Source organism: Centruroides vittatus, unplaced genomic scaffold, assembly GCF_030686945.1.
Source record: "Centruroides vittatus isolate TY-2023 unplaced genomic scaffold, ASM3068694v2 contig_6, whole genome shotgun sequence".
NCBI classification, from domain to species: domain Eukaryota; kingdom Metazoa; phylum Arthropoda; class Arachnida; order Scorpiones; family Buthidae; genus Centruroides; species Centruroides vittatus.
Window position 1 is genome coordinate 293028 of NW_027122364.1, and position 25148 is coordinate 318175.

Sequence of the window (25148 nt, forward strand, 5' to 3'; positions counted from 1 at the left end):
CTTTGATACTCTTTTATTGATATAAATACTTTATTGTGTAAGTAAAAAGAAATTCATCAAAAGATATGAAGTGCTAGAGAATTTGTTTTCTATATTAAATGATTTTAATTATTTTCAATATTCATTGAATAGAAAATACTATACCAGGCCGTCATGTTAAATTGTGTGGCCCGCTAAGTGATATTATATATCTATCAAAACTTTTGTTTCCCGTTGTGTGTATACCAAAACAATTAAATAAATGAAAATTTGCGTGTGTCCATTGTTATAATGCGCAAGTGCAAGTACGAACTCTTAGTATAACAATAAAATCTTATTCATTTTGTATTTCTTCTACTTTTTAAAAAGCATGTTTGCCTAAATTGTGGCCCATCGTAATGTTACGCGTGGTCAAAGTGGCCCACAAAACAATTTGGGTTGGCCAGGTCTGTACTATGCCATAGATACTGTACAAGAGATTTATTTGGTATAAGTTCAAAGATTATACTTGAATATCTTAATATCATCATTGGAATATGATAAAAGTGTTCATAATAAAGATTATTTCAGATAATCAATATTTTTTTATTCAGCTGTCAATAATTGAAATTTAAAATCTTTCTTTTTATCATAATGATAATCGTATGTGAGTTAAGTATTAAAAATAAACTATTTAATCATATTAAAAAGTGGGAAACTTCTGTGTAAATTACTACAAATTGAATTAAATATAAGTTACAAATGATAATTATTTATTTATTTTAAAATAATTAACATGCAAACTGCATACCACATTTATATATAATCCATATGTGAAATCTAAAATTCATGTGATATCTTCTAAGAAATTCTTTAATAAATGAATATTTTGTATCATCGCTGTGTGTTTAAACTCATTTTTTTTAAACAAATTTATTTAAAGATTTAAAAAGAAGCTTGCTTTTATAATAATAAACAGTTTAAAATAAAAATTTAGGTTAAATCCAATCTGAAATATTTCAATTATTAATTTTGTTAATGTATTAATTTAATGTTAAAAAATGTTAGCTAATGATAGAAAGTATTATATTAATTAAAAAGTTTTGTTAACGACACATTAAATGTTGTATATGAAAGACACCTTTCAAGTTTCGATACATATCTAAAATATTTATTTAATTTTATAACTATATATACTTATACTAATTTATATGCAATTTCTATATCAATAATTAGTTACATCAACTCTGAAAAATACAAACTAACCAAAAATAAATATTGAAGCTTCAAAAAGTCAAAATTCCAAGCCAACATTAAATATTTTAACTTGAAAATTAAAAAAATACTTTCAGAACTAATAAATAATAAAACATTTGATAAGCACAATAATCATTTTTCAGTTCATTAATAATTGTTAATTGTAAATATCTTCATCACAAGCAATTCTTAGACAATCACTATCGTCTGAATCAATATCAATAGGTTCTTCATCAATAACTGCAGAATTCAATTTCTTCTTTGGTGATGTATTTAATTTATCATCATTTTGTACTGCATAACAATCAAGTTCTTTCTTTGAATAATCATTATTTTCCAAATCATCAATATATTTGGGTTCTTCAATAGATAATACTTTATATGAATTCAGAGAGTTCATGTTTAATTTATCATTGCTGTTTTTTCCAATAAAACACTCAGGATTTTCTTCAGGTTGCTCTTTTTCAACAGTTTTATTATTAGATATCAATGTGTCATGGTTTGAATCATTTAAATGTGTCGTTATAGATTTTTCGCTTAAATCATCACCATCATTTGTTAAGCTATAATTGTTTTTCTCTATTTCATTTGTAACAGATCCCATGTTTGTTTGACTACTGGCTTCATTACCAACATTTTCAGAAAGTAGTCTACGTTGCATAGCAATTCTTTTGTTCTTTTCCATTCTTTCTTTCTGTTCGTCTGTAAACTTAAAAAAAAATAAAACAAAATAAATATATTATACAGATATAATTGACTGATATAATGTATAAAGTATTGAAAAATGCGATATACCAACAAATTTTTTATACTACAAAATCTAATAGTATTACGGATTAAACTAATTTTTTTAATAAAACCCGAATACCAATTTATTGGAGGCCAATAAGTAAGAGTTTGGGTTTTACTAAAACTATAATTAATATTTTTTTTTCTATTTTAATGTTAGACAACAGAAAAAGTATATAAATAAGGTCAGTTTACTTGTAACAGATTTAAAACTATTTAATAAAAATCAAACAATTTTGTAATCTTTTTTTTTATTCTAAGTAATTAGTATTTTAAAGTTGCATGAGATTTTTCATTTTTAAGACTTTTTTCGTCTGTTATAATTTGAAGTCACAGTACTATTCTCCGAGTGCAATTAATGTTAAAAAAATAGTTTTTCTAAAGGTCAACATACTAAAAGTATAAAAATCAGAACAAATTACTGAGAAAATGAAATACCTCATTTAAGATAAAACTTTTATATATATATATATATTTGTTGACTAAATAGAAACAGATTTCGGTTATTTTAAAATAATATACATTATATAACTACAAAGTATTAAAATAATTTAAAAATAACCATTTTTCAGTGGCAAATATTAGCATAACTATTACTAAATTAAAAATTACAGTAAATCATATTATTAATTTATAAAAAACTAATTTGTCCCTATAAGAAATTCTGTAATATTTCAAATTGTTATCATCAATATGTTCATAAAAAATCCATTAGAAATACATTTATATCCTATTTTATTTGTGTCCTTTGTTAATTGTATGCCTACATTATTATAACAAACTATAATAGATTTCTTTTTTATATGGAAGTGATCATATGCATATTAAAAAAGAAAAACCTTTAAATACATCAAGGAATTATATGCAGTTTCTTTGGTTATATGAACTTGAAAAAAGCTTATTATTATCTATAATTTTTTATAAATTCATCCAACAACATTATTAGTATTATTATTATTATTATTATTATTATTCTGAAAAAACTAATTTAATCATGCTCCATTTAAATTGAGACTTCAATTTTATTTTCTTCCATGTATTTTATATTTATTCAATTGTAGCAAATGAGTGAAATAATAGTAATACAAATATCTCAAGCGTATCCAAACTTTGTGATCTTAATCCATACAGTGTTTACTGTAAAAAATTACTAGATTCGTATATTTATTCAGAGAAGCAAACATTAAGGATTTTTTTTTCAAATCATATTAATTTACTGTCAATAGATTGTAATTAATAACAACTTAATACCATTCAAAAAATCATTAAAGTTGCATTTTATCAATAATCTAACAGATAATTATTCTTATATTTATTGGTAATTTATTAATAATTCTACATTAATCATTATATACAAACAAACAAAAACACAACTATGAAAGGTTTTGTACAGTACAGTTTAATTTATAATGTTTTATTTCAAGCAATTTTATAATTTGAAGCTGCTCATGTTACATCATATAAGACTAGTTTTTCTACAATTTTTAAAAATGAATTAAAATCGTCTACATATTCACTCGAAATATGTGTATACAGTGCACTCTCACTAAACCAAACTATTTCTGTTCCATGAACTTCGAGAATAACTGGAATAAGCTTTTGTGAACTATTTCCTCCAGGAACTAGTTTACAAAAACTTATATCTTTATAACTCCAGCAACAAATTTAATAAAAAAATCTATCTCTATTGATTCTTTTGCTTTATTCCAACAAGAAAAACAAAAATTATCTATAGGTTATTTTTTAAAAACAACTTGATTTGTAAAAGTATTACCCTGAAGAACTTGGCTTTTACTGTACTATTTTGGATGCGGTTTTTTGCATTTTTGCAGGAAATCGAACATATTTTTAGACCCATCTAAGAATTTTCTAATTAGCCTCAGAAGAAGGGGACCTAATTCATGGACACGATGAAAACAGGTAAGATTGGCTATATAACTATAAAGGTTATCTATGTAAGGGTTTGACCAATCTAACACATTTTTAAAATTCTTCATTCCTCTACTGAACACAATTTAAAGAATTTTTAAAATGTTAGAATGGGCACTCGGTGTGATAATCTCTTACTTAAGATAACCTTTGTAAATATAAATCAAATACTATAATGTAATATAGTAGTGTGGTTAGAAGTATGAAATAATCTAATAATCATAATCTTTGGGCTCATCTGCTAGTATTTTTATATTTAAACAATTATATATATATATATATTTATATGTATGTATGTATAATTAAAAAATAAATAATAAATATTAAAAAAGTATTTCAATTAAAATAACATCAAATATTTGACTTAAAACTGTATATTCCACAAAAATAATATTTTATATGTTAGTTGGAATTTTCTAGTTCAAAATACACAGTGCTATCTTTCATTTGAAATAGTCATTTATATTTTATAAAAGTATGGTTCAAATTTTCGTGTAAGAATAATGACCCGCCATCTATTGCAAATACTTTGGATTATTTAAACATATGTCAAAAAATTGTAAATAAAAACATTTTTTAACAAGAAATTTGCTTATATTCTTACAAAATAACAATAAAACATAATTATCATAATTATAGAGCCAATTCTATGTTTAAATAAGTAAAGTATTTATATTAAAAAATGTTTTTGATGTACTTTAATAAAAACATTTTGATGCAGATATTCGGGATGTTCGGCAATCTCACGGCCCAATTTGTGTCCTTGGCAACAGACCAGGGACCAATAGGGTTGCAAGGACCCACCGTTCGGACCAACCAAAACCTCGGGATTTCAGGTAAAAATGATATAAAAGCCTGAGGTCCCAAAGACATGGGGAGGTTGGGAGAAAACAGTCTAGACTCATCATCTAAAGATTGTCGGAGCTAAGGCTAACATGTGAATCAAGAGTGATAAGAGAAACGAGGGGACCAAACTTCCCACAGCTGACCTTGCCACTCAATGGATGCGACTAGGGATTCTACCTCCCGATGAAAATTGGGTACATCGTAGTCTTGTGCAATATGGGCCTGGTTACCACTTCCTCCTCCAAAGGATCCTCCATCGTTTTAGTGCAACATCTCTTAACTGGACAGTGCAACCCATCTATTTGTAAGCATGTCTTTATGTAAATAAATGCAGTAAATTGGTAAATACGGTCTCTGAATCATCTTTGCATTCTGTAACCACTACCCCCATACATTAAAAAGCTTTTTCTCGTGTCATCCTGACAAATTGCGGGCAAAGCGAGGGTCACAACCTTTTCACCTAAGGTCGACCCTAAGTGAGTGGCATCAGGGCAACAAACCCTACACAGAGGTGTCGGTCCTCACAGTAGTGTCAAAGAAGTTGGGATTTAAGTCTCCAGTCTCAACCGGACAGGGATCCTTACACATCCTCACAGATATATTGGGGACCAACCAGTTTCGTAATTACATGATAGTAAAAGGGTATTACCCATCTGAACTTAAATACAAGTATGAAATGCAGTATAAAAAATTTTTAAATATTTATACTTGTCAGTCCATGCCAAGCAAGTATAAGGATTGCCTCTTTCTAGCTCTACCTCAATGCTATTGTGATACAACAAAGTTGTGCAATGTCTTAGTCTTCAGTTAAAATGTATAGTAAATATAATTATTCTAATGAAAATTTAAATTTTCAACCCCACGATCATCCCTAGATACTCATTTGAAATGAGATTGAATGAGCTTAGAATTGGGTGAATGACAAATTCATATCTTAGATGCCAGAAATATCTAGCATCCATTAACAACAGGTACTTCTCAACTTGTTAACAACAACTAGTAATAAAATATTGTAATTGCAATGTATCAGTAATATTTAATATTTGAAGGGAACTCCAAAAGAAATGCCCTAATATTTTTTCAATCAAGTTTCCAAGTGATGCATACTTAATTAATGCCCTATCCATGTAGAGTTTGTGCACATCACACAAATGGTGCTCATTGTAAAAGTTCTGGAAGTGGCAGTTTCTCTTCACATCTGTCGAAAGCAGTTGTTGTGATAAACTTTGAGGTGTGCAAGGAGGATACCATCAGCAACATCCATAAGCAACTGGAAAAGTTGTACAGAGATGAGGCTGTTGACCACAGTAATGTCAGCTATTGAGCAATTTTCAGTAAGGATGGACATGATAGTACTTAAGATTTAACACAAAATGGTAAATCACTATGTCAGAAGCCAGAGTGCAATACAAACATAATTCATGCCAACAGATTCACCATGAAAGAACTGACATTGGGACTGAACATTAGAAAATCAAGTGTGTGCAGGAATCTTGAGGAATTTGGATTTTCAAAGCAGTTTAACAGATGTTATCCCCATCAGCTGACAAAGGACCACAAAGACCAACATTTGTTGATTTCTATTGAATTGGTGTACATTTTGAGGTTGAGAGGAATGACTTCCTGTCTTGAACAGTGATGGAAAATAAAACACAGCTCCATTATTTCAAGTCAGAAACCAAGTGACAATCATTGGTGAGGCACCATGAAAATTCTCCACCAACAAATTTCAAAACAAGTCCATTTGCCAGTAAATTAATGGCAACACTGTGTTTTGGGAAGGCATTATATATATATATATGGAGATCATATCAAATGCACCCACCATCAATTCACCAGCATGTGCAAAGACATTGAAGCTTTATGAAAGCCTATGTCATATTTTTCCCCATAGGCAAATGACAACTGATATACTTCACAAACCAGGGAAGGAACATCAGAAAAATCATATTAACACAACTACTATATAGTCTGAGATGATTTCCATCTCTTTGTAGATTGAAGGATACCTCATGAGAAATCAACTTCCCTGATGATGAGTTACTTGTGACAGCAGCTGCAGCAAAAATATGGCTCAAGAATGCTGATCCTGAGTTCTAACGTGCAGAGATACACTCTCTCTCTTTACGTGCCATATCAGGACTCCTGACGTCGGCAAACACCTGGCATAGGTTAATAGATGGTTAGTAATGCACCAAGGTGTATCCTGGTGGAAATTACATTCAGAGTGGTTCCCCATTGCCTAGAGACACACTAACTCATTTCACCATAAAGAATAATATCAGAATGATGGGAACTGAATAGAAAATAGGACAATGTACCTGAAAGTTGGAAGAATCTATATACAGCTGTAATATTAGAAGCATTTTTAAAACAAAATATAGTGCATTTCTTTTGGAGTCTCACTGGTACTTTATATAGTCTAATATTAGCAGCCATTTTTCTGACAAATAGAAAACACACAGTAAACACATTATTGTCATGGAAGCCAAAAGTTACACTTTTAAAAGTTTAATAACATTTTAAAAAAATACTTCCTTATGAATTCTGAATTTTATTCCTAAACAAATTCCTGGAATTCACAGTAAAGTGATATTTGTGCATTACTAATCAAAAATTGCAGGTGAAACAAGTGAAAAATAAAGATTGTTTTTTCTGAATAGATTTCTTAACTTTGCAGAACCCAGACACCAGTATAATAAGTCCTACTAATACATATGTCCTAATAAAAAAATGTTGGAGGAAATAAATATATGAGGGCATATATACACACTGGGCAAGACCAACAGGAAAGATGACTGTCTGATCATCCACAGCTGTGGACAATAAGAACAATCAAAATTAAAATGAACTGTAGAAATGAAGAGACACAATGTCATCTTTGTCCACTATCCAGAAATACATGCAAGCCTCATTACTAAATTCTGTCTATTCTCATACCATTGGTAGGAGACTAGAAAGGTAAATTTCCATTCATGGTAACTGCTACACATCTTGACATTAGCACTCTGACATTGTTGACTTCATTTGCAATGGTTCTGTGATAAAGATGCACTGCTACAGACTGGCAACATATCATCATAAGTGATGAATCACAGCTCTATTTGGGAATAAATGACCACCATGTTAAGAGCATGGAAGACCTCTGATGAAGGCTTCAATCCCACCTTTACTGCTGACATGGTGATCTGGGGAGCCATCTCATATATTAATAGTATGAGGATCATTGATGGCACACACAGCAGTCAAGAAAGCCTAGCCCTCATAAATTTCCCTTCGTGGCAGAACTGTAAACAGGAATTTTCAAGCAAGATAATGCACAACTGCACAGAGTTAGTGTTTTCCAAGATTGACTCCATTACAGAGTTTTTACCAATTCCAGTAATCAGAGTTTTTACCAATCAAGAATTTGTGGAACCAGATGGAATGTTTGAGAAATCTAGAGCAAAGTTGCAACATCTATAGGCAAATCTCAGAGCGGCATATGGCTTCTTATGCCTGATCACATCACCACACATCCAGGCAAGGAACTATCATACAAAGTACTAAAGGTTTCTTTAAATTCTTGTATTGTTTCACAGGAAATTGTCCCTTTGCCATAATATTTTAATCACTTATTACTGTCATCATGCCCAAACTAATAAAGTTTCATTGCATTCCAACACTTTCTTGATCCAAAACTTTTTTGTCAATAAATATATATAAATACCATATTATCTATGCAAACTTGTCTTATATTATTATATAGTATATGAATTTATCATTATATTATTTTTTATAGTTAAAATAAAAATAATCTGATACATTATTTCATAATGGGCATCAAATTAGCTCTTATTCAAATTCAGATATAATGAAAAAAACATTGAATAAGATTCATTATACATTGCAATATACTTACTTCTTTAGGAAATTTTACTGATGATTTTACTGGTGGTAATGAATAATTAATGGGATGAATACCAGATAAAAATGAACTATCTGCTCGATTTTGATTTTCATATTCCTTAATTAAGCTATCAAATCTATCTTCATTTGTCATCATTGGTACATTTTCTGAACTATTTTCATCCTTATTTTCATTATCATCCCTAATAAAATCGTTTGTCAGAAGAGGCATATCTAATCTTAATTTCTTTAAATAAACCTGTAAATACAATCTTTATTATAAAATGCAAATATTTTAAATAAATTATTTTATTCTAATTTAACTTTTATATTATTTATAAACACTTATTAAACATACTCTTCTAAATTTTTCTCTTGCAATACAATTAATTTTTTTTCTATCAATCATATTAAAAATAAAAGATTAAATATTCACCAAATGATAGTTACACATTGTTTTATATATGTAAATGATACCATTCAATTTATTTTGAGAAATCTTTCTTTTATATATATATAATGTGGTGCCCGTCCCTCGCGCTAATGACATGGTCAAGCCAAATGTCGTGCGCATCCATTCTGGCACACATGGGAAAAGACGACGACAGTTAGAGTTAGAGAAGAAGAAGCAATGATGTGTCCGCTTCAAGATGATTGCCCAGCCATCCATAGACCCCACATATATATGTACTTTATTTATTTATATATACATATATATATTTGTTCTAAAACTACATTAGATTGGTAAATATCTAACATCAACCAAATTTGACAAATGAACCCAAATTATTCATACAAAGGGTTTGGAAGTGCAAACAATTTAGACAGACGGGCAAAAAATGTCTTAATATTCTAAAACTTTTATGAAGAATAAAATTATGAACTGAAAGAAAGTGAATGTTATTGGATGTTTACAATATTATATAACATTTGTGTAAGGAATTGTTTAACTAGGCTGCCATATTGATGAGAAGGAACTGAAATGTATTTATAGCTAATTGTAAGACAATGATATTGTAAACTAAAAATTAACAATCACCAAACATTCATCAATCTCAGGAAGGTATTATTCCTGAGACTAATTGAAGATATACAATGTCATTCCAGTTTTTAAATTAATAAACACATTTTGTTAAAATGCAATGCCAATGTAAACACTGAAAAAGATTTTCTGGTAAATAAAGGATGAAGATAATAGAAATGATGTTATTGTAAGAAATTATTTACTATTTCACTTATTCATTTATTCTATGATTGTTTACAGATAATAGCGTATACAGATAATATCATACTATACATTAAGTCCTCACTTAACATCATTGAAAGGTTCTTGGATACTGCAATGTTAAGTGAAATGACACAACAAAATAAATTTTACCATAGGATAATTGATGAAAGAAGATATAATTTGGTTAATATTATTCTTATTGGGTTGTGTTTGCAACCTCCAGCATTTTTTCCCACTTCATAGAATCAATTTTACTGTTTATAAAGAAGATTCAATAATGATAATTGTAAATGATTACAAATGTATCTTTCCTCAACATTATAATGAAATGATGTTAAGCAAAGACTTGTAGTATTTGATGGCTACTCTCTATAACGAAATAACATATTCCAATTAAACTTAATAAGATTAACAACAACACAGGAAGAACAATTAGAAGTTAGCTAAAGAAAAAATTAAAATTTTTTAGCTCCAACATTAATCTACAAGAAAAGATCTATTCTGAGTTGGTGCATTTTCATCATTTTTGAAACTATTTCATCAAAAATGTATATTTGTTTTTTTAAATCTTTTCATTTGAAATATCATATTAAATAGCTTCAATGAAATTGCTTCTGTTATTTGGATTGTATAAGAAATAAATCTTTTATTAGGAGAAAAAGTAATACTTTAAAATATTTCAAAATTTTATAATGAAACGGTTGTAATATGGTTTTTACCATCATATTCTAGATGCACTTTTAAAATGGATAAGTAATGTTTTCAAAAACTTTCTTAAATTGAAAATCTCCTGCAAGAAACGACTGCAGCAATGTTATATTTAAGTATATCTTTCTAGTCGACAAATTACAAACAGAAAAACTGACTTGTGTAATAATTTAGTTTCATTTTGGAATCTGAAAGTGTATTTATAACTTGTTTCTGATTGCTTTTCTTTCAAATAAATTAGTGTTTGTGGGAAGTTATAATTTTATTAATTGTTCAAAAATTTAAATATAACGATTTTTGACGACATTCGATTTTCGTATCGAATCATAATTCATATCGAATGTCGCCAAAAAACGTTATATTTAAATTTTTGTGTGTGTTCTCCTTTATTTCGAATGTTCATGTTCAATTTATTAATTGATGAAGAACATCAATGATATTGGCTACTTTAAACAAATTAGTTATTGTTTAGATAAATTAGAGTTACTGACAAATTATTTTCCAAAAGTACTAAAAAAAGAAAACAATTATTTTATTCTTACAAAAAGCATGTATAGGAACTAATTTTTTGTATATTTTTCATCAAAATTAATCACATATCAAATATCAAAGATAAAAAGATTGGCACTTTTTGAATAATCAACCTGAAAAAAACATGACTGAAAAGGGAGTAAGGTAAATACACTATAATGATTAATATTTTACTGTTTATTTATTTTCTTCTAATTAAATATCCAATATTTTTAACAGCTATTTTAGCAGTTGGATTAATATTTTAGTTATTTCACACTTAAGAAATAATAAGAAAAAAAGTTAATAAGAATTTCGATAATAAAAGGCATGTACTATAAATATTTATAAACTGTAATTTTATATTAGTATAAAACTATTCATATTTACCTTAACAGGTGCTTTGTTTCCTAATTTTTCAATTATCTGTAAGCATTCATCAAATGGTACACAGGGATACATACGATAAGCCCAATGTTCTAATGTTGACATTAATTTATTTAGATCTTCTTTCTGTAAGGGAAAAAATTTACCAATTTTCAAAAATCATAAGTTCAGCATATAAATACTTTACTTCAAGGGCATCATGCTATAAAATTTTGCATGATGAGCTTTTTATTTATTAAAAACTATGGAGGAAATCTTCATACCACAACTTGAAATTAGTAGAAAGAAACAACAGAGATTAGTAACCATAATTTTTAGCTATTAAATGAACTTATTAGCAACTATGCAAAATTTTTTAATCCAAACACAGAAAATCCTCATTGGTTCAAAATTCAAGAGACAAAATAATCGTAACTTTGAATTATCTGAGTTACGTATTTCTGCACAATATGCAAAATGCCGTGTAACTGATATTTATTTAAAGCAAACAGAATACAGATAAATATTATTATTATTTATAATTAGAATTATTAATATTAAATATTTTGTACAAAATATTTAATATTAATAATTTTATATATTTTGTATATTTTGATTTTAAAATATATTTTAAATATATTTTAATTTTATACAAAATATTTAATATTTATAATATTAAATATTTTGTATAAATATTATTATTATTTATAATTAGAATTATTATTATTATTTATAATAATAATAATTATTATTATTATTTACCTGCAGTTTATTTATAATAATAATTATTATTATTATTATTATAAATAAACTGCAGGTAAACAGTGTGTGTCCAGTGAAAACCTAATAGGTGTTATAAAAAGTAAAGTAAAATTCTCGAAATGTAGCCAAAAAGTAGTAAGTCACTCAAATCCAGTAGTCTAGAGCAGGGACAGGCAAGGTGGCCTGCATTATTTTTTGCGGCCTGTGTCGCATAACACGTGAATAAATATATCAATTTCCTAGCTTAAGGAAGCAATGAATTTAGTAAAAATTAAAACAAGAAACTGGGTAACAGACACTTCAAAACTAATTTAAAACTAGCAGTGACGAATATTTAACCAAATATTTCCGATATATTACGTTTACATCAGTTCCAGAAGCTAAATTAAGTATACATATGCTAATTTATAATTTTATATGAATAAATAATTGTGATTTACCGGCCTTTTTTTCCCTCCTTTCTCTTGTATTGTGGCCTGTGTCAGTTCAAAAGTTTTAAAATGCGACCCTTACATACAAAAAGGTTGCCCATTCCTGGTCTAGAGCATTACAGATATCTCAATCTGGTACTTGTAGCCTAATCTTGCAATCCCAAACCTAGCTAAATTTTATGCAATAAGAGAAAAAGGATAGTCAAAGGATAGTCTTTTATGAAACTTAAAAAGCATGCATAATATGCATGCTTTTTAAGTTTCATAAAAGATATAATGCTATACAAACAATAAAAAAAGCTCGTAGTGTGTATGGGCAAGATACTCCTAAACAACAGACATGTCAAATGTTGTTTTGAAAATTTAATTTTGGAAATTTTGAACTAAAGGATACGAAATCTGCAGGATGCCCAAAACCTGACAACAAAGAGAAATTTCAGAAAGAAATTGTTAAAAATCAATGAATAACAACTCCTGAACTTGCAGCAAACCTTGATGTATCACAGATATGATGACCATGTTCCGCATGCATTAAGTGAAAAAAACAAAATTGGATCGTATAATTTTGTCTAACAAAGATAGACAAATCTAAGATTTCATTTCATTTCTAAATTAATTACTCATTTTTATCACAGAAAACTTTTTACAGATGATAAAGTTAAAATAAAAAATTTCTTATTAACCAAAATTTCATGTAGTAAGTCATGATTGTTCGGTCAAGACCAAGGTACCACTGTATTTGATTAATGCAACTTTGATATATGCAGTGGCATAAAGAGATTAATTAATCACATTAATCAAGGGATACCTGTAGTATGGAGGCATGTAAACTTCAATCTAAACATACGAATTTAAGAAGAACCAATGGAGTCAGAACTTTTCACTAAGAATGGATACATTATGGACAGTAAAGCTAAAAAATATATAAGTAAATATAATAAGATAAAAAAATTTAAAAAAGAATCTAATCTATGTATAATCAAAGCAGATAAATTGCAACAAATTATAATAATGACGTTGCAAGACTTAAATAAAAGAAAACAAGAAATCACCTCAGAAGGAAACTTCGAAGAACTACAACAGGACCTGACAAAGGATATACGAAATGTATTAATTAAAAAATTAAAGAAATTATCAGATGAAGGTAACATTTCAATACCTGAAAGTAAGGAAATAGTACCTAAAGAAAATGGAAGAACACCTAAGTTAAGCATTCGTATAATGACGCATAAGCAAAATAAGTGTAGACCAATCATTGACTTCAAACTAACACTACTATATAACTTGGAAAGTTTTTAAAAAAAATCCTTACAGCCATCTCAAACTCAAAATACAGCATAAAGAATGCGGATACCCTGATATCAAAATTGGAGGGTGGAACAATCCTCCCGGAATATTAACTGATGAGTCTAGACATAATGTCAATGTACCCCTCCATCAATAAAGAAATGATAGTACAAAGCTCAAGTAAAAATAACGTTCCAAACTACTTAATAGAACTAATTATTTTTACGCTGGAAAAAAACTACTTCACAGTAAACAAAAAATATTACCGCCAAAAAGATGGTATCTCTATGGGTTCCGTCATTCGCCCGAAATTGGCAGAGATCTTTATGATAGACATGGACATAATAGCCATATCAAAAATTATAGGAATAAAATTTCTGGCAAGGTACGTGGATGATATAATACTTATATATGACAGTAAAATAACATCACCCGACCAAATACTGGAACAAGCAAATAGCCTTAATTCATATATTAAATTCAGATATTAATTAATAATAATATTATTATTATAAATAAACTGCAGGTAAACAATGTGTGTCCAGTGAAAACCTAATAGGTGTTATAAAAAGTAAAGTAAAATTCTATGAGATTGAAAAAGATAAAAAAATTATTTGGATATAACAATTAAACGCTTTAATAACCACCTAGAATATAGAAAATATGAAAAACCATGTAACGCCAAAAACATTATAAATAATTGAACGGATACCCAAGTAAATTGTTAAAAAAGTGGCACGATGATTTTATATTGAACAGATTTCAAGTTAAAAAGAAACGGGAAGTAAAAAAGTACATATCATTTCCATACATCAAAGGAATATATGAAAAATATCAAAAAATTTTTTATAAGAACTTAATAAAATTGGCCCCTACCTAAAAAAATAGGTTGTCAGAACTGATGAAAATAGACAGTATTAAAAAAGATCTGTTGGAAAAAGGAGTGGTGTATAAACTGCAATGCACGTGTAAAAATCCAAGTTTCTACGTTGGAGAAACAAAACGAAAGTTAAAAGTTTGACTATCCGAACATCTCGCTGCAATAAAACTCAACCTCACTGGTATTTTTGCATTGTAACACTCATAATTGTAATATCGATCTTAATAATGTTAAAATAGTATATAAAGAAAAAAATTGAGTAAAAAGAAAATTTAAAAAACACTTTACAATCGTCAGACAGAATAATGCTGTTAATTTGAATAATGGTGTGTTGCCAGCGGAATGTTGGGTAGATCTAATCGGGTATAGGGACCGTAAACAACCAATAAGAGACAGTAACTGACCTTTATGATTGTACACTCTTTGAATGATCATCCTTTTGTACTGTACTTATGTAAGCCCTACTGAAGAAGCCAAAGAAAATTGGTAAAATGCATTTAGGGATAAACATCATGTAATTAAAAAAATTTTTTTTCTCCCTATATACTTGTTTGATTTTCTTGACTCGTTGGGAGAATTCTATTTCATTTTTATAAATGTTTTAGAATTTTTAATTATTTAGTCCTCTTAAAAGTCAGAAAAGAATAGAAAATTTGAAATTTTTGTGCACTTTTTTTGAAAGTACAATACGTAAGATTGCTAAACATATGAGTTAATATCAGGGTTGTGGAGTCAGAGTTGGAGTCACAGAGTCGGAATCGGAAGGAATTTCTGACCAGAGGAGTCTGAGTCTGAGTCAAGAAAAATGTGTGCACTCCAACTCCAGAATTTTTCTCTTTTTTGTTTTCCACAGAACCAATTTTGAAGTTTAATATTGGAAATTGGCAAAATGCAGTTTCTTGGTATGAAGACTCTCAGCTGAATGAACTGGGGTCTCAGGTAAATGAATAAGGGTTCATTTCATTTTCCAAATTTGCCTGCCATATGCTTTGCAGAAAAATTTTACTGGTTAAAATTGGAAATTTTACAAAGGGTGGTTTATTTATATGAAGTCTCTCATGCTATTCAGTACATCAGAAACACACAATTAGTCAACAACAAAAAAGAGATAAAGTTAAAGATGAGATAAAGTATATTAAACAAATACTTCTTTACAATTAAGGGAGTTTTTGTGGTATTTCTCAGAAAATAAAATATTTAGAAAAATTTTGATAAAACTCAATATGTTTTGGGTTATTCACCCATGTTCAGAACAGGACTGTGGAGTCGGAGTCGAGTGTTTTTTTTGTCGACTCTGCGGCCTTGGTTAATATACACATATCACAGTTTGGACAGAATTTTCACTTCAAATTTCAAAGTAGCCATATTTAAAACTAACCAAATTCCTTAACTTATAAACCTCTATGTTCTTGGCTGGGACAAATAATAGTTATAAACTGATGCGATTTCAAACTATCTGAGTTTGAATTAACAGAGGTTTCCCATATAAGAAAAAGTATAATAAAATTCCAGTAGCAAAACCACTTGTTTTGCTGCTGGATTTTTTGGTGTTGCTTTGTTTATTTGCTTTCATTTAATAATCTGAAATAAAGATGCATAGAATAAAACAAAATATTTAAAACACAAGCAAATTCAAGCTTTGTTTTTTGGAAGTTTTAAGAATTTTTTTCAAATATTTTCAACCAGCAATTACTTAATTCCATGGATACAGTGGAACCAACTATATTTATAATTAAAATTAATTACTTCACCCCAATAGATACAGTTAGTAGTATTTACAGATAACTAAATATATTATAATTACTGACCCAGTAATTCTCAGGAACAGTTTGAGAGGCATATAAAATCAAATTTTCAATTTATAATATTTTATTTCAGTAAAATGAGTATTATATCATTCTAATATATGATTTTTGTTTTTAATTTAATTTTAACAACTTTAATCCAAATAACTATTTTTTCTAAATTATAACTGTTGAACATCTAATACTATATTACTGTGTCCAGTTAATAAAATAATAAATATGCACAATTATGTAAGAAATAAGTGGAAAAATATTTCTTAACACCCTCTTTAATATATTCTGGATATGTACCTGGCATCACAGACGATTGAAATGCTATTATAAAAGTATTCAACGACTGCAATAAATATAACATAATTTGTTATTTTATATAGTGATTTGTGCTTGTTTTAAATTTAATGTATTATTATATGATTGATACAATCCTAAAGTAAACCTACAATGAAACAGCCACAGAAAATAAATTTATTATACTTGTTATCTTCTCTGAATCAGTACATCCATATAATTAATTATTCTTCTTATCAATTAGTTCATTAGCCAAACAAACATTTTGCTTACATTCAATATATGTTAATTTTCATATACTTTTACTTTGTATGCATTAACTCAAAATAAAATTTGTTGTAAAGAAACATTTTATTTTAATTAAGAACCTATTAAAATATCAATAAAATGTATTACAATATATGTTTATTTATTAATTGATTTAAATAGTGCTGAGAAGGAGATAGATAGATATTACAATATAATTGAAAACATAATTCTTGTGATTACAATTTTTTAAAGTCCCAGAAATTCACCAAACTTGCAAAAACAATGTCTATGAGTCCTGGGAAAAAAAGATAACTGAAATTCAAAATTCCTAATCAATAATTAAAACCAACACTGTTATTTTTTTTTGTTTCAGAACTGAAATCAAACATTTTATTTTAGTATTTAAATTTTTCTATATATATAATCAAGACGAGTTAATGATGATGATGATGATGACGACGATCAGTGCAGAGCCCAAACGGTTAGGAGTTGAAAGTTGAAATTTGGTACACAGTTAGGGTATGTCACAAGAACGCACACTAAGAAGGGATTTTTCAAAATACCTCCCCACAGGGAAGAGGGACAGGATTAAGGCTTAACACTTCCATTAACAATGGACGTGTTAAGTAACAATGGAAGTGTCAAGTAACAATGGAAGTATCAACAATGGAAATGTCAACAATGGAAGTGTTACATAACAATGGAATTGTTAAGAGAAAGCAACGTGCAAGATGCAGATGCAGTTTTTTTTGTTTTCGCGAGACATCGAACATATTTTTAGACCCATCTAAAAATTCTGTAATTAGTCTGGAAACAGGGGGAACCCAATTCTTGCATTCTGTGAAAACAGGTAAGGTTGACTGTAACGTAATAATCTTAATTTTCGCTAAAACAGTTAGTTAGGAGTTGAAAGTTGAAATTTGGTACTCAGTTAGGGTACCAAATTTAAATACCAAAGTGTTAAGTAACAATGGAAGTGTCAACAATGGAAGTGTTAAGTAACAATGGAGAACAAGAGAAAGCAACATGCAAGATTTATGGGCTCTGGAAAAAAAGAAAAAAGAAAAAGAGTAACATGTTAGAACATATTCAATTTTCAAATTTAAACAGATTAGTTCGGTTTTTCTCGACCTTTCTTCTTTAGAACACTTGATGAAAATCGAATGATATAATCAGAACACGTCATGAAAATCGAACAATATTAGAACATTCGATTTTCAAATTCAACCTTTCTTTAGAAATACTTAGTTCATTGATGAAATTACTCTTTTCCTTTTGTGATTATAATGTAATAATCTCAATCTTTGCTATCGTTACTTTCACCCAAGCAACGCCGGGCTTACTTACTAGTAATAATATAATAATCTGTAATTCTTACCTCATAACCTTTACCTTTAAATCTCACATTTTCAAAAATCTTTGGTAATATAGCAATTCCTCTTTCTCCACATAATCTGTAATAAGTAAAAAATGTTTAATTTCATTACTTGTAAGAACTCACTAAACAATTATTATTATACTTAGTATTTTATAAAAACTTCATATAGAAACAAGGTAGCTTTTTAAGGCATTTAACAAATCAGATTTATTTAATAAAATATGCAGATTCTTAATGATATAGTTTATCAATAAAACAGTTTAGCAAAAAAAAAAACATACTCAATGAGCCGATGACCAGTGTGTGATGAAAAAAACAAAGGAGAAAGTTCACCAATAACATTTTTGAACTCCTGAGTTCTTCAGGTGTTAAACGGAATTTCTGATGGAACATAAATTTGTTTTCTTTTTTGTTTTTTCATCACATACTGGTCATCAGTTCATAGAGTATGTTTTTTTTTTTTACTACACCCCAGTGTTGTGTGTTGTTGTTTACTATTTAAAAGAATTTAGTAACAGATAACTAACTCACTTGATTTTTTAAAAGTTAAAAGATTGAAAGAAATCTATAAAATATCCCTTATACACAGTGGCGTAGCGTTGGTGTTAGCCGCCCAGGGTAGAGGAAAATTTTCCCCCCTTAAATAAAATACGGGGAATCCCTACAAGTCAGTACAGACGGTGTTGTCAGTCGCTACAATGAGCAAGATGTCATTATTATATATTCATTTAAAGAAAGGGGATTCCCCAGTTTCGTCACAAAATAAGTAATGAAAAATTCCCTGCTCATTTCAATCGGTCCGAATCGTAGGTGCGACAAAAATATGAAACAAAATGATTCAAATTTTTACAAGATATTATTATTATTTATTGTGAAAAAATGCCGCCCGGGGCGTACCGCCCCTGCCGCCCCCCTACGCTACGCCACTACTTATACAATTATTGGGTTGTTTGGAAAGTAATTTTTTTTTATTATTAGAGGAATTAGTTGTATTTTTACCAGCCAATTTCATTTTAAACCTATTTTCATTATACATTTTGACAGCTGACATTTTAAGGCTTATTTGTAAAAAGTTTTGTTTGATTCCGTACAATTGTTTTTTTTTTTTCAGCGTCCCATCAAATATGGAAAATCGAAAGCATCATTTTCGGCATATTTTGCTATTTTATTACCAAAACATCAAAATGCTGTTCAAGTAAGAAAAAGTTGTGGCACATGTATGGAGAAGATATGTTGAGAGAAAGACAGCGCCAAAAGTGGTTTACAAAATTGTGTTCTGGCAATTTTAATATCGAAGATACACCACATTCTGGATGGCCATTTGCAGCCAATGAAAACAAAATAAAGGTACTGATTGAAGCAAACTGCCAAATAATAACAAAAGATTAAATTTGTTGAATTGAACCGTTTGTGATTACTTGAAACGAATTGGTTTCGTCTCAAAGCTCGATATATGGGTTCCACATGTTCTTAAAAAGAGATACTCTCTTTGGTGGGATATTAAGGTTCTTTAAGGGATATTAAGGTAATTTGGTGGGCAAATTTTTTTTTGAGCTTTCACCAGACAATTGATTCAAAGTGTACTGCCATCGAGTAAACAAATTGAGTAATATCATCAAACAGAAAAGGCCAGAACTGATCAACAAAATAGGTGTAGTGTTCTACCATGATAATGCCAAATTTCACACAAGTTTGGTAACTCATCAGAAACTGTTACAGTTTGGATGGGATGTACTACCACACCCACCATATTCGCCAGATCTGGAACCCTCAGATTATTATTTGTTCCAGTCTTTACAAAAGTTTTTAAACAGTAAAACATTTACTTCAAATGAGGATGTCAAAAATCACATGGATCAGTTTTTTGTAAGCAAAAATCAAAACTTTTATGAATGTGGAATCATGCTCCTAGCAGAAAAATGGCAACAGGTATTTGACCAAAATGGTCAATATATAATTCAATAAAATATTTATATATTATAAGAAAATTGTTTTTTTCCCCATGAAAAAAAACGAAATTACTTTCCGAACAACCCAATAGTAACAGGACATATTCATTACCTTTTTCTCTGGCAACATAAATTTTAGATTAATCTATAAATACTTTGTAAATTTAGAAAATTAAATAAGACAAATAATGATTTGTTTCCAGTGCAGCATATTTAATATTGCACTGGAAACAAATGACAAAGCATGAGGATATCTAAATATTCTTAATGCCATCCTCTAAACTAACGATCTAAATATTTAAATTAATTACTACGGGTACAGCATTTATTTGTTTATTTATTTATATCTGCCAAATATATAGCATGTGAGGACTACACCCAATAAAACAAGTAATTTGCTACATAAAAACAATGGCTGTGTTCAGCGGACTCAACAGTTCTGGAGCTGTTGAGTATTTTTCCGCCGAACGCAGTCTACAGTAGCACTATCTCAGAACATGTTTGGTGTTTTGACATAACATTTGGTAGTGTCTTTCATTTACGGTACCTATCATTACCTGAAACTGACCAATGAGGCTTTTTGTTCCAATGCAACGTCACTCGTTGCTCATCAGATCCAGGTTGCTATGTAATAGCTACCGATTTGCTCAATTACAACTGTTAAGTCTGCTGAATGCAGCCAATAGTAACAAAACACACCAAAACAATAAAATGCATATACATAATTGTTTTTTCAAGTTAAATATTTTGAATAGAATAATTTTTCAACAGAAATTAAAGATTTCATTGATTTTAATTTCAATGTTGTCAGGAATACAATCATTTAAAAAAAAAAAAACTTCTGCATTGTAATTCACAAAAATCAAGGTAAAGTTCATCCTTAATACATGGCACATTTTTTTCCTAATTTTGCTTCCTTAAGACACCTCACTAGTAGACATATCCTACACAGATAGAAATTTTTGGAGGCAACACATATAATAAGAGCTATGATCGAAAACTCGTCAGATTACTTACCGACTCCATGCAGTGGAAGCCGCCATTGCCTAACCTTGTTCGTCGCAGAGTAGCACATTGGACGATGGATGCTTACAAATCGTCTCACGTAATCTTGCTTTGACGTCACCGGTCACGTGACGTGATTTGTAAGCATCCATCATCCAATGTGCTACTCTGCGACACGAACAAGGTTAGGCAATAGCGGCTTCCACTGCATGGAGTCGGTAAGTAATCCAACAAGTTTTCGATTATAGCTGTTATTATACGTGTGGCCCCCAAGAATTTCTATCTGTTTAGGACACGTCTACTAGTGAGGTGTTTTAAGAGAACAAAATTAGGAAAAAAATGCACCATGTATGAAGGATAAAGTTTACCAATTTGTTTTTTAAAAATTTATAAACATAATGTGATAATAAAAAAACCTATAACCTTGAAGCATCCAATTTAACTCTAGGATTTCTAACAACTCTTTTCTTAATATCTTTTTTAATATTTTGAGTATCTTCGACTTCATTGTCCTTATTTTCGCCATGTTCGTCATTTCCATCTTGTTTCTCAACATTTTCATCTTCATTCTGTTCGATCATATGCTCTATATCATCTTCCTCAAATAAGTCTCTATCGTCAATTTCATCCATCTTCTATTCTTAATATCTCGTTTAGAGCTTTCAGAATGCTTAATTAATAACGATTCCTCTTGAAAGAAGTTAATCGACTGATAACGTAAATAGGAAAAGTAAATATTAGTACCACAGTTTGTATTACTTGCATAAGAAAACAAAATGGACTGAATTTCTCTTTCAACGTATACAAACTCGGATTACCCGCCATATCCGTTGCGCAAAACACACCAATTTCGTGTTAAGCTCCACCTAACGTCAAATGTTAACCTAAAAATATTATATCATTAAAAAGTATGTATGTACTAAATATGTATTAATAAAATATAAGATAATATTTATACATATAAATGAATAAAAATAAATATTAAAAAATGTCCGTTATTATCTTTTTACTTTCCCGGTTGTTATGTATGTATGGGATTGAAGGAAGTTGCCTGGAGTAGGCGCAAAAATACTTCCTGCAAATAGCAGCTTACTTGCCTTATTACTTGTAAGCACAGTTAGTTGCTGTGATGTTATGGACTTTCTCCAATTCTTTAATAATTCAGTAATATATTTAAAAAAATAAAAACTAATTTATGGTCTCATATGACAGCTTTCTACTTCTGAAATGGATGCTCCATTTGAATTAAAAACTATCTTCCAGCCATGCACAGTGTCCACGAAGTATTTCGCCTTTTTTTTTTTCATGGGTGAAGCAATACTGATTCATTCTCTTTCTCCGTTTTTTTTTTTTTTTTTTTTTTTTTTTTTGATTGACCGTTGGCCAGGCTCTGCGTCTTCATAAAACATATCTACTTCAGCTGATAAAAATAATTCAGTGATGTGCTGTCATTGGAAGTGGTGGAAGCGCCGCATTCACCTTCCAATGACCTTTCCTTGTATTTTCTAAAATATAAATTTTCATATTTTAACATTCAAAGTACGTTAAAATATGAAAATTTAGAATTATGATACTAGTTAGACGTCGATAAAGTGGAACGTCGGTAAGTGGAATGCCCGGAAAGTGGAACGATTTTCAGTCGGACTGTGTCGTGCTGAATCGAATGTTTTTGATACTAAATTTACTTCTAAAGTATAATTTTCATGTTTTTTTTATTCTTTAATATATTTATTTTGTTTGTACAAAATGCAGAAATAATTTTTAACGATACGATAGCCTCGATGATTATTATAAAAATTTTCGTTAGGTTTAAAATCGACGAAAATTCAACACGAAGCGACACGCAACGGAGAAAAATTCAACAGGAAGCGATACGCAACGGAGAAAAATTTGAACATCAGACAGGTTAATGTATTTTTTCGTACAAAGTCGGAAACTGGAACAAATCATTAACTGGAAGGACCCCAGTCCCCAATTGGTTCCACTTATCGACGCTCTACTGTACTTTGAATTAATTAAAATTAATATTTTATTATAACTGCATTATGTATCTTATTTAAAATTCTATACTACAATCAAATTGGTATACTGCACAAAAATAATTGCACAAAACACATTGCACGTATAAAAAATCGCACAAAAAAAGACCGCACAAAAACAGGTTTGAGTGTATATGTAAAAAAAACGATAAGATTGCTATTGTATATTCGAATGTTAGTGGCAGAATGGAAGAGCTTCCGAGACAGCTTTCACGGCGAGAATAACTGAATAGTGTAAAGCCGATACGAACATACAACAAGACATTTTAATTTTAATGTTTTTTTGACAAAAATTTAAATAACACAATATTGAACTTATTTAAATCATATTAGTCGATATTAGCGAGGTTGAAGCCGAAGTTTTAAACGCGAAAACGTGTACGTCGGACGTTGAGCACCGCTTTCCTGTAAGCCTAGAAGTTTGGCAATGGCATTTGGAAAGTCAGTGGAATCATGCTCGACATTCCAAACGCCATTGTCAAACTTCTAGGCTTACAGGAAAGCGGCGCTGAACGTTCGACGTACACGTTTTTGCGTTTAAAACTTCGGCCTCAACCTCACTATTAAATAATGCTCGAACTCAGATTTGAAGTGGGAAAAATCCAGTTCTACTACCTCTGGAACGGGAATTATTTAAACTGATCCAAGAGCAGAACTATTCCGACGGAACGGTATCTCGGAACTTCTTAGTCTGTTGGATTCGATGGTTCCGTGCAATCATTACGTTCTGTCGGAATTGCTGTTAGACTCGACGGTTTTCATCAGTTTCATATATGACATGAACATATGTATATATAGAATAGAATATTTGTCTCGCTCTTCTTGAGGTTGCTCTTCACTAAATATTTCTTCCTTATTGTCGGGGACTCTGAGAAAAATATAGACTACCGTTAAAACTGGATACCCCGCCTCTTTCTTGATTTCATCACTCTTATTAACTCCTAAACCTTAACCCCGAACTGTTCCAAATTTCTTATACTTATTCTCCCGGACTCCGAGAAAAATATATACTTCCATAAAATCTGAACGTCCCGCTTTCTTCTCGATTTGATTTCTTCGACACTTCGTGATAAACATAACAACGGTAGGCCAAAATAACCAAACTTATAATATGGTTTTCATTTTAACGTTTATCCTTCTTACTTTTTTGCTGGACAATGCTGAACATATCTGCTAGTTTACTAATAAAAACAAATAATTAAAAACTAGAATAAAAGTATAAATTTCTAAAATATCTTTATAAATTTAAAATACTCAAAACTAATTTCATTATTACTTAAAAGTCGTGCATTGTCAATTAGTTTTATGTTCAAATCCAGATAAAGAGTTCACTGTTCCATTAAAAGATGTATTCATAAAATAACAAAATGAAGAATGTATTGTTAGATCCGGAACTGGAACTGTTTCGACATTCGATGTAAAACTGTTTCTAGTAGTTTCGAGTCCGAAGCGGTTCCAACCGGAACTACTCACCTGTAACTCTGGAACGTTTGAAATTAGAAGCGTTGGAAGTAGAAGGTACCACTGCACATTTGTCTTTTATTAGTTACGATTCGAATTTTTTTTAAAAAAATGAGATGTAATTTCATTATTTTA

At 29.5% G+C, this 25148-nt stretch overlaps 1 protein-coding gene across 1 annotated transcript; it reads right to left on the bottom strand.

Moving 5' to 3' along the window:
• Positions 1-1107: 1107 nt before the first annotated feature.
• Positions 1108-22352, bottom strand: LOC136979245 (TIMELESS-interacting protein). The gene is made up of 5 exons (XM_067275189.1): positions 21937-22352; positions 18560-18635; positions 11504-11626; positions 8681-8926; positions 1108-1924 (listed from the first exon to the last, which is right to left on the bottom strand). Exons 1-5 carry the CDS (start codon positions 22143-22145, stop codon positions 1373-1375), a joined length of 1206 nt encoding a protein of 401 aa, XP_067131290.1. The 5' UTR covers positions 22146-22352; the 3' UTR covers positions 1108-1372.
• Positions 22353-25148: the final 2796 nt, after the last annotated feature.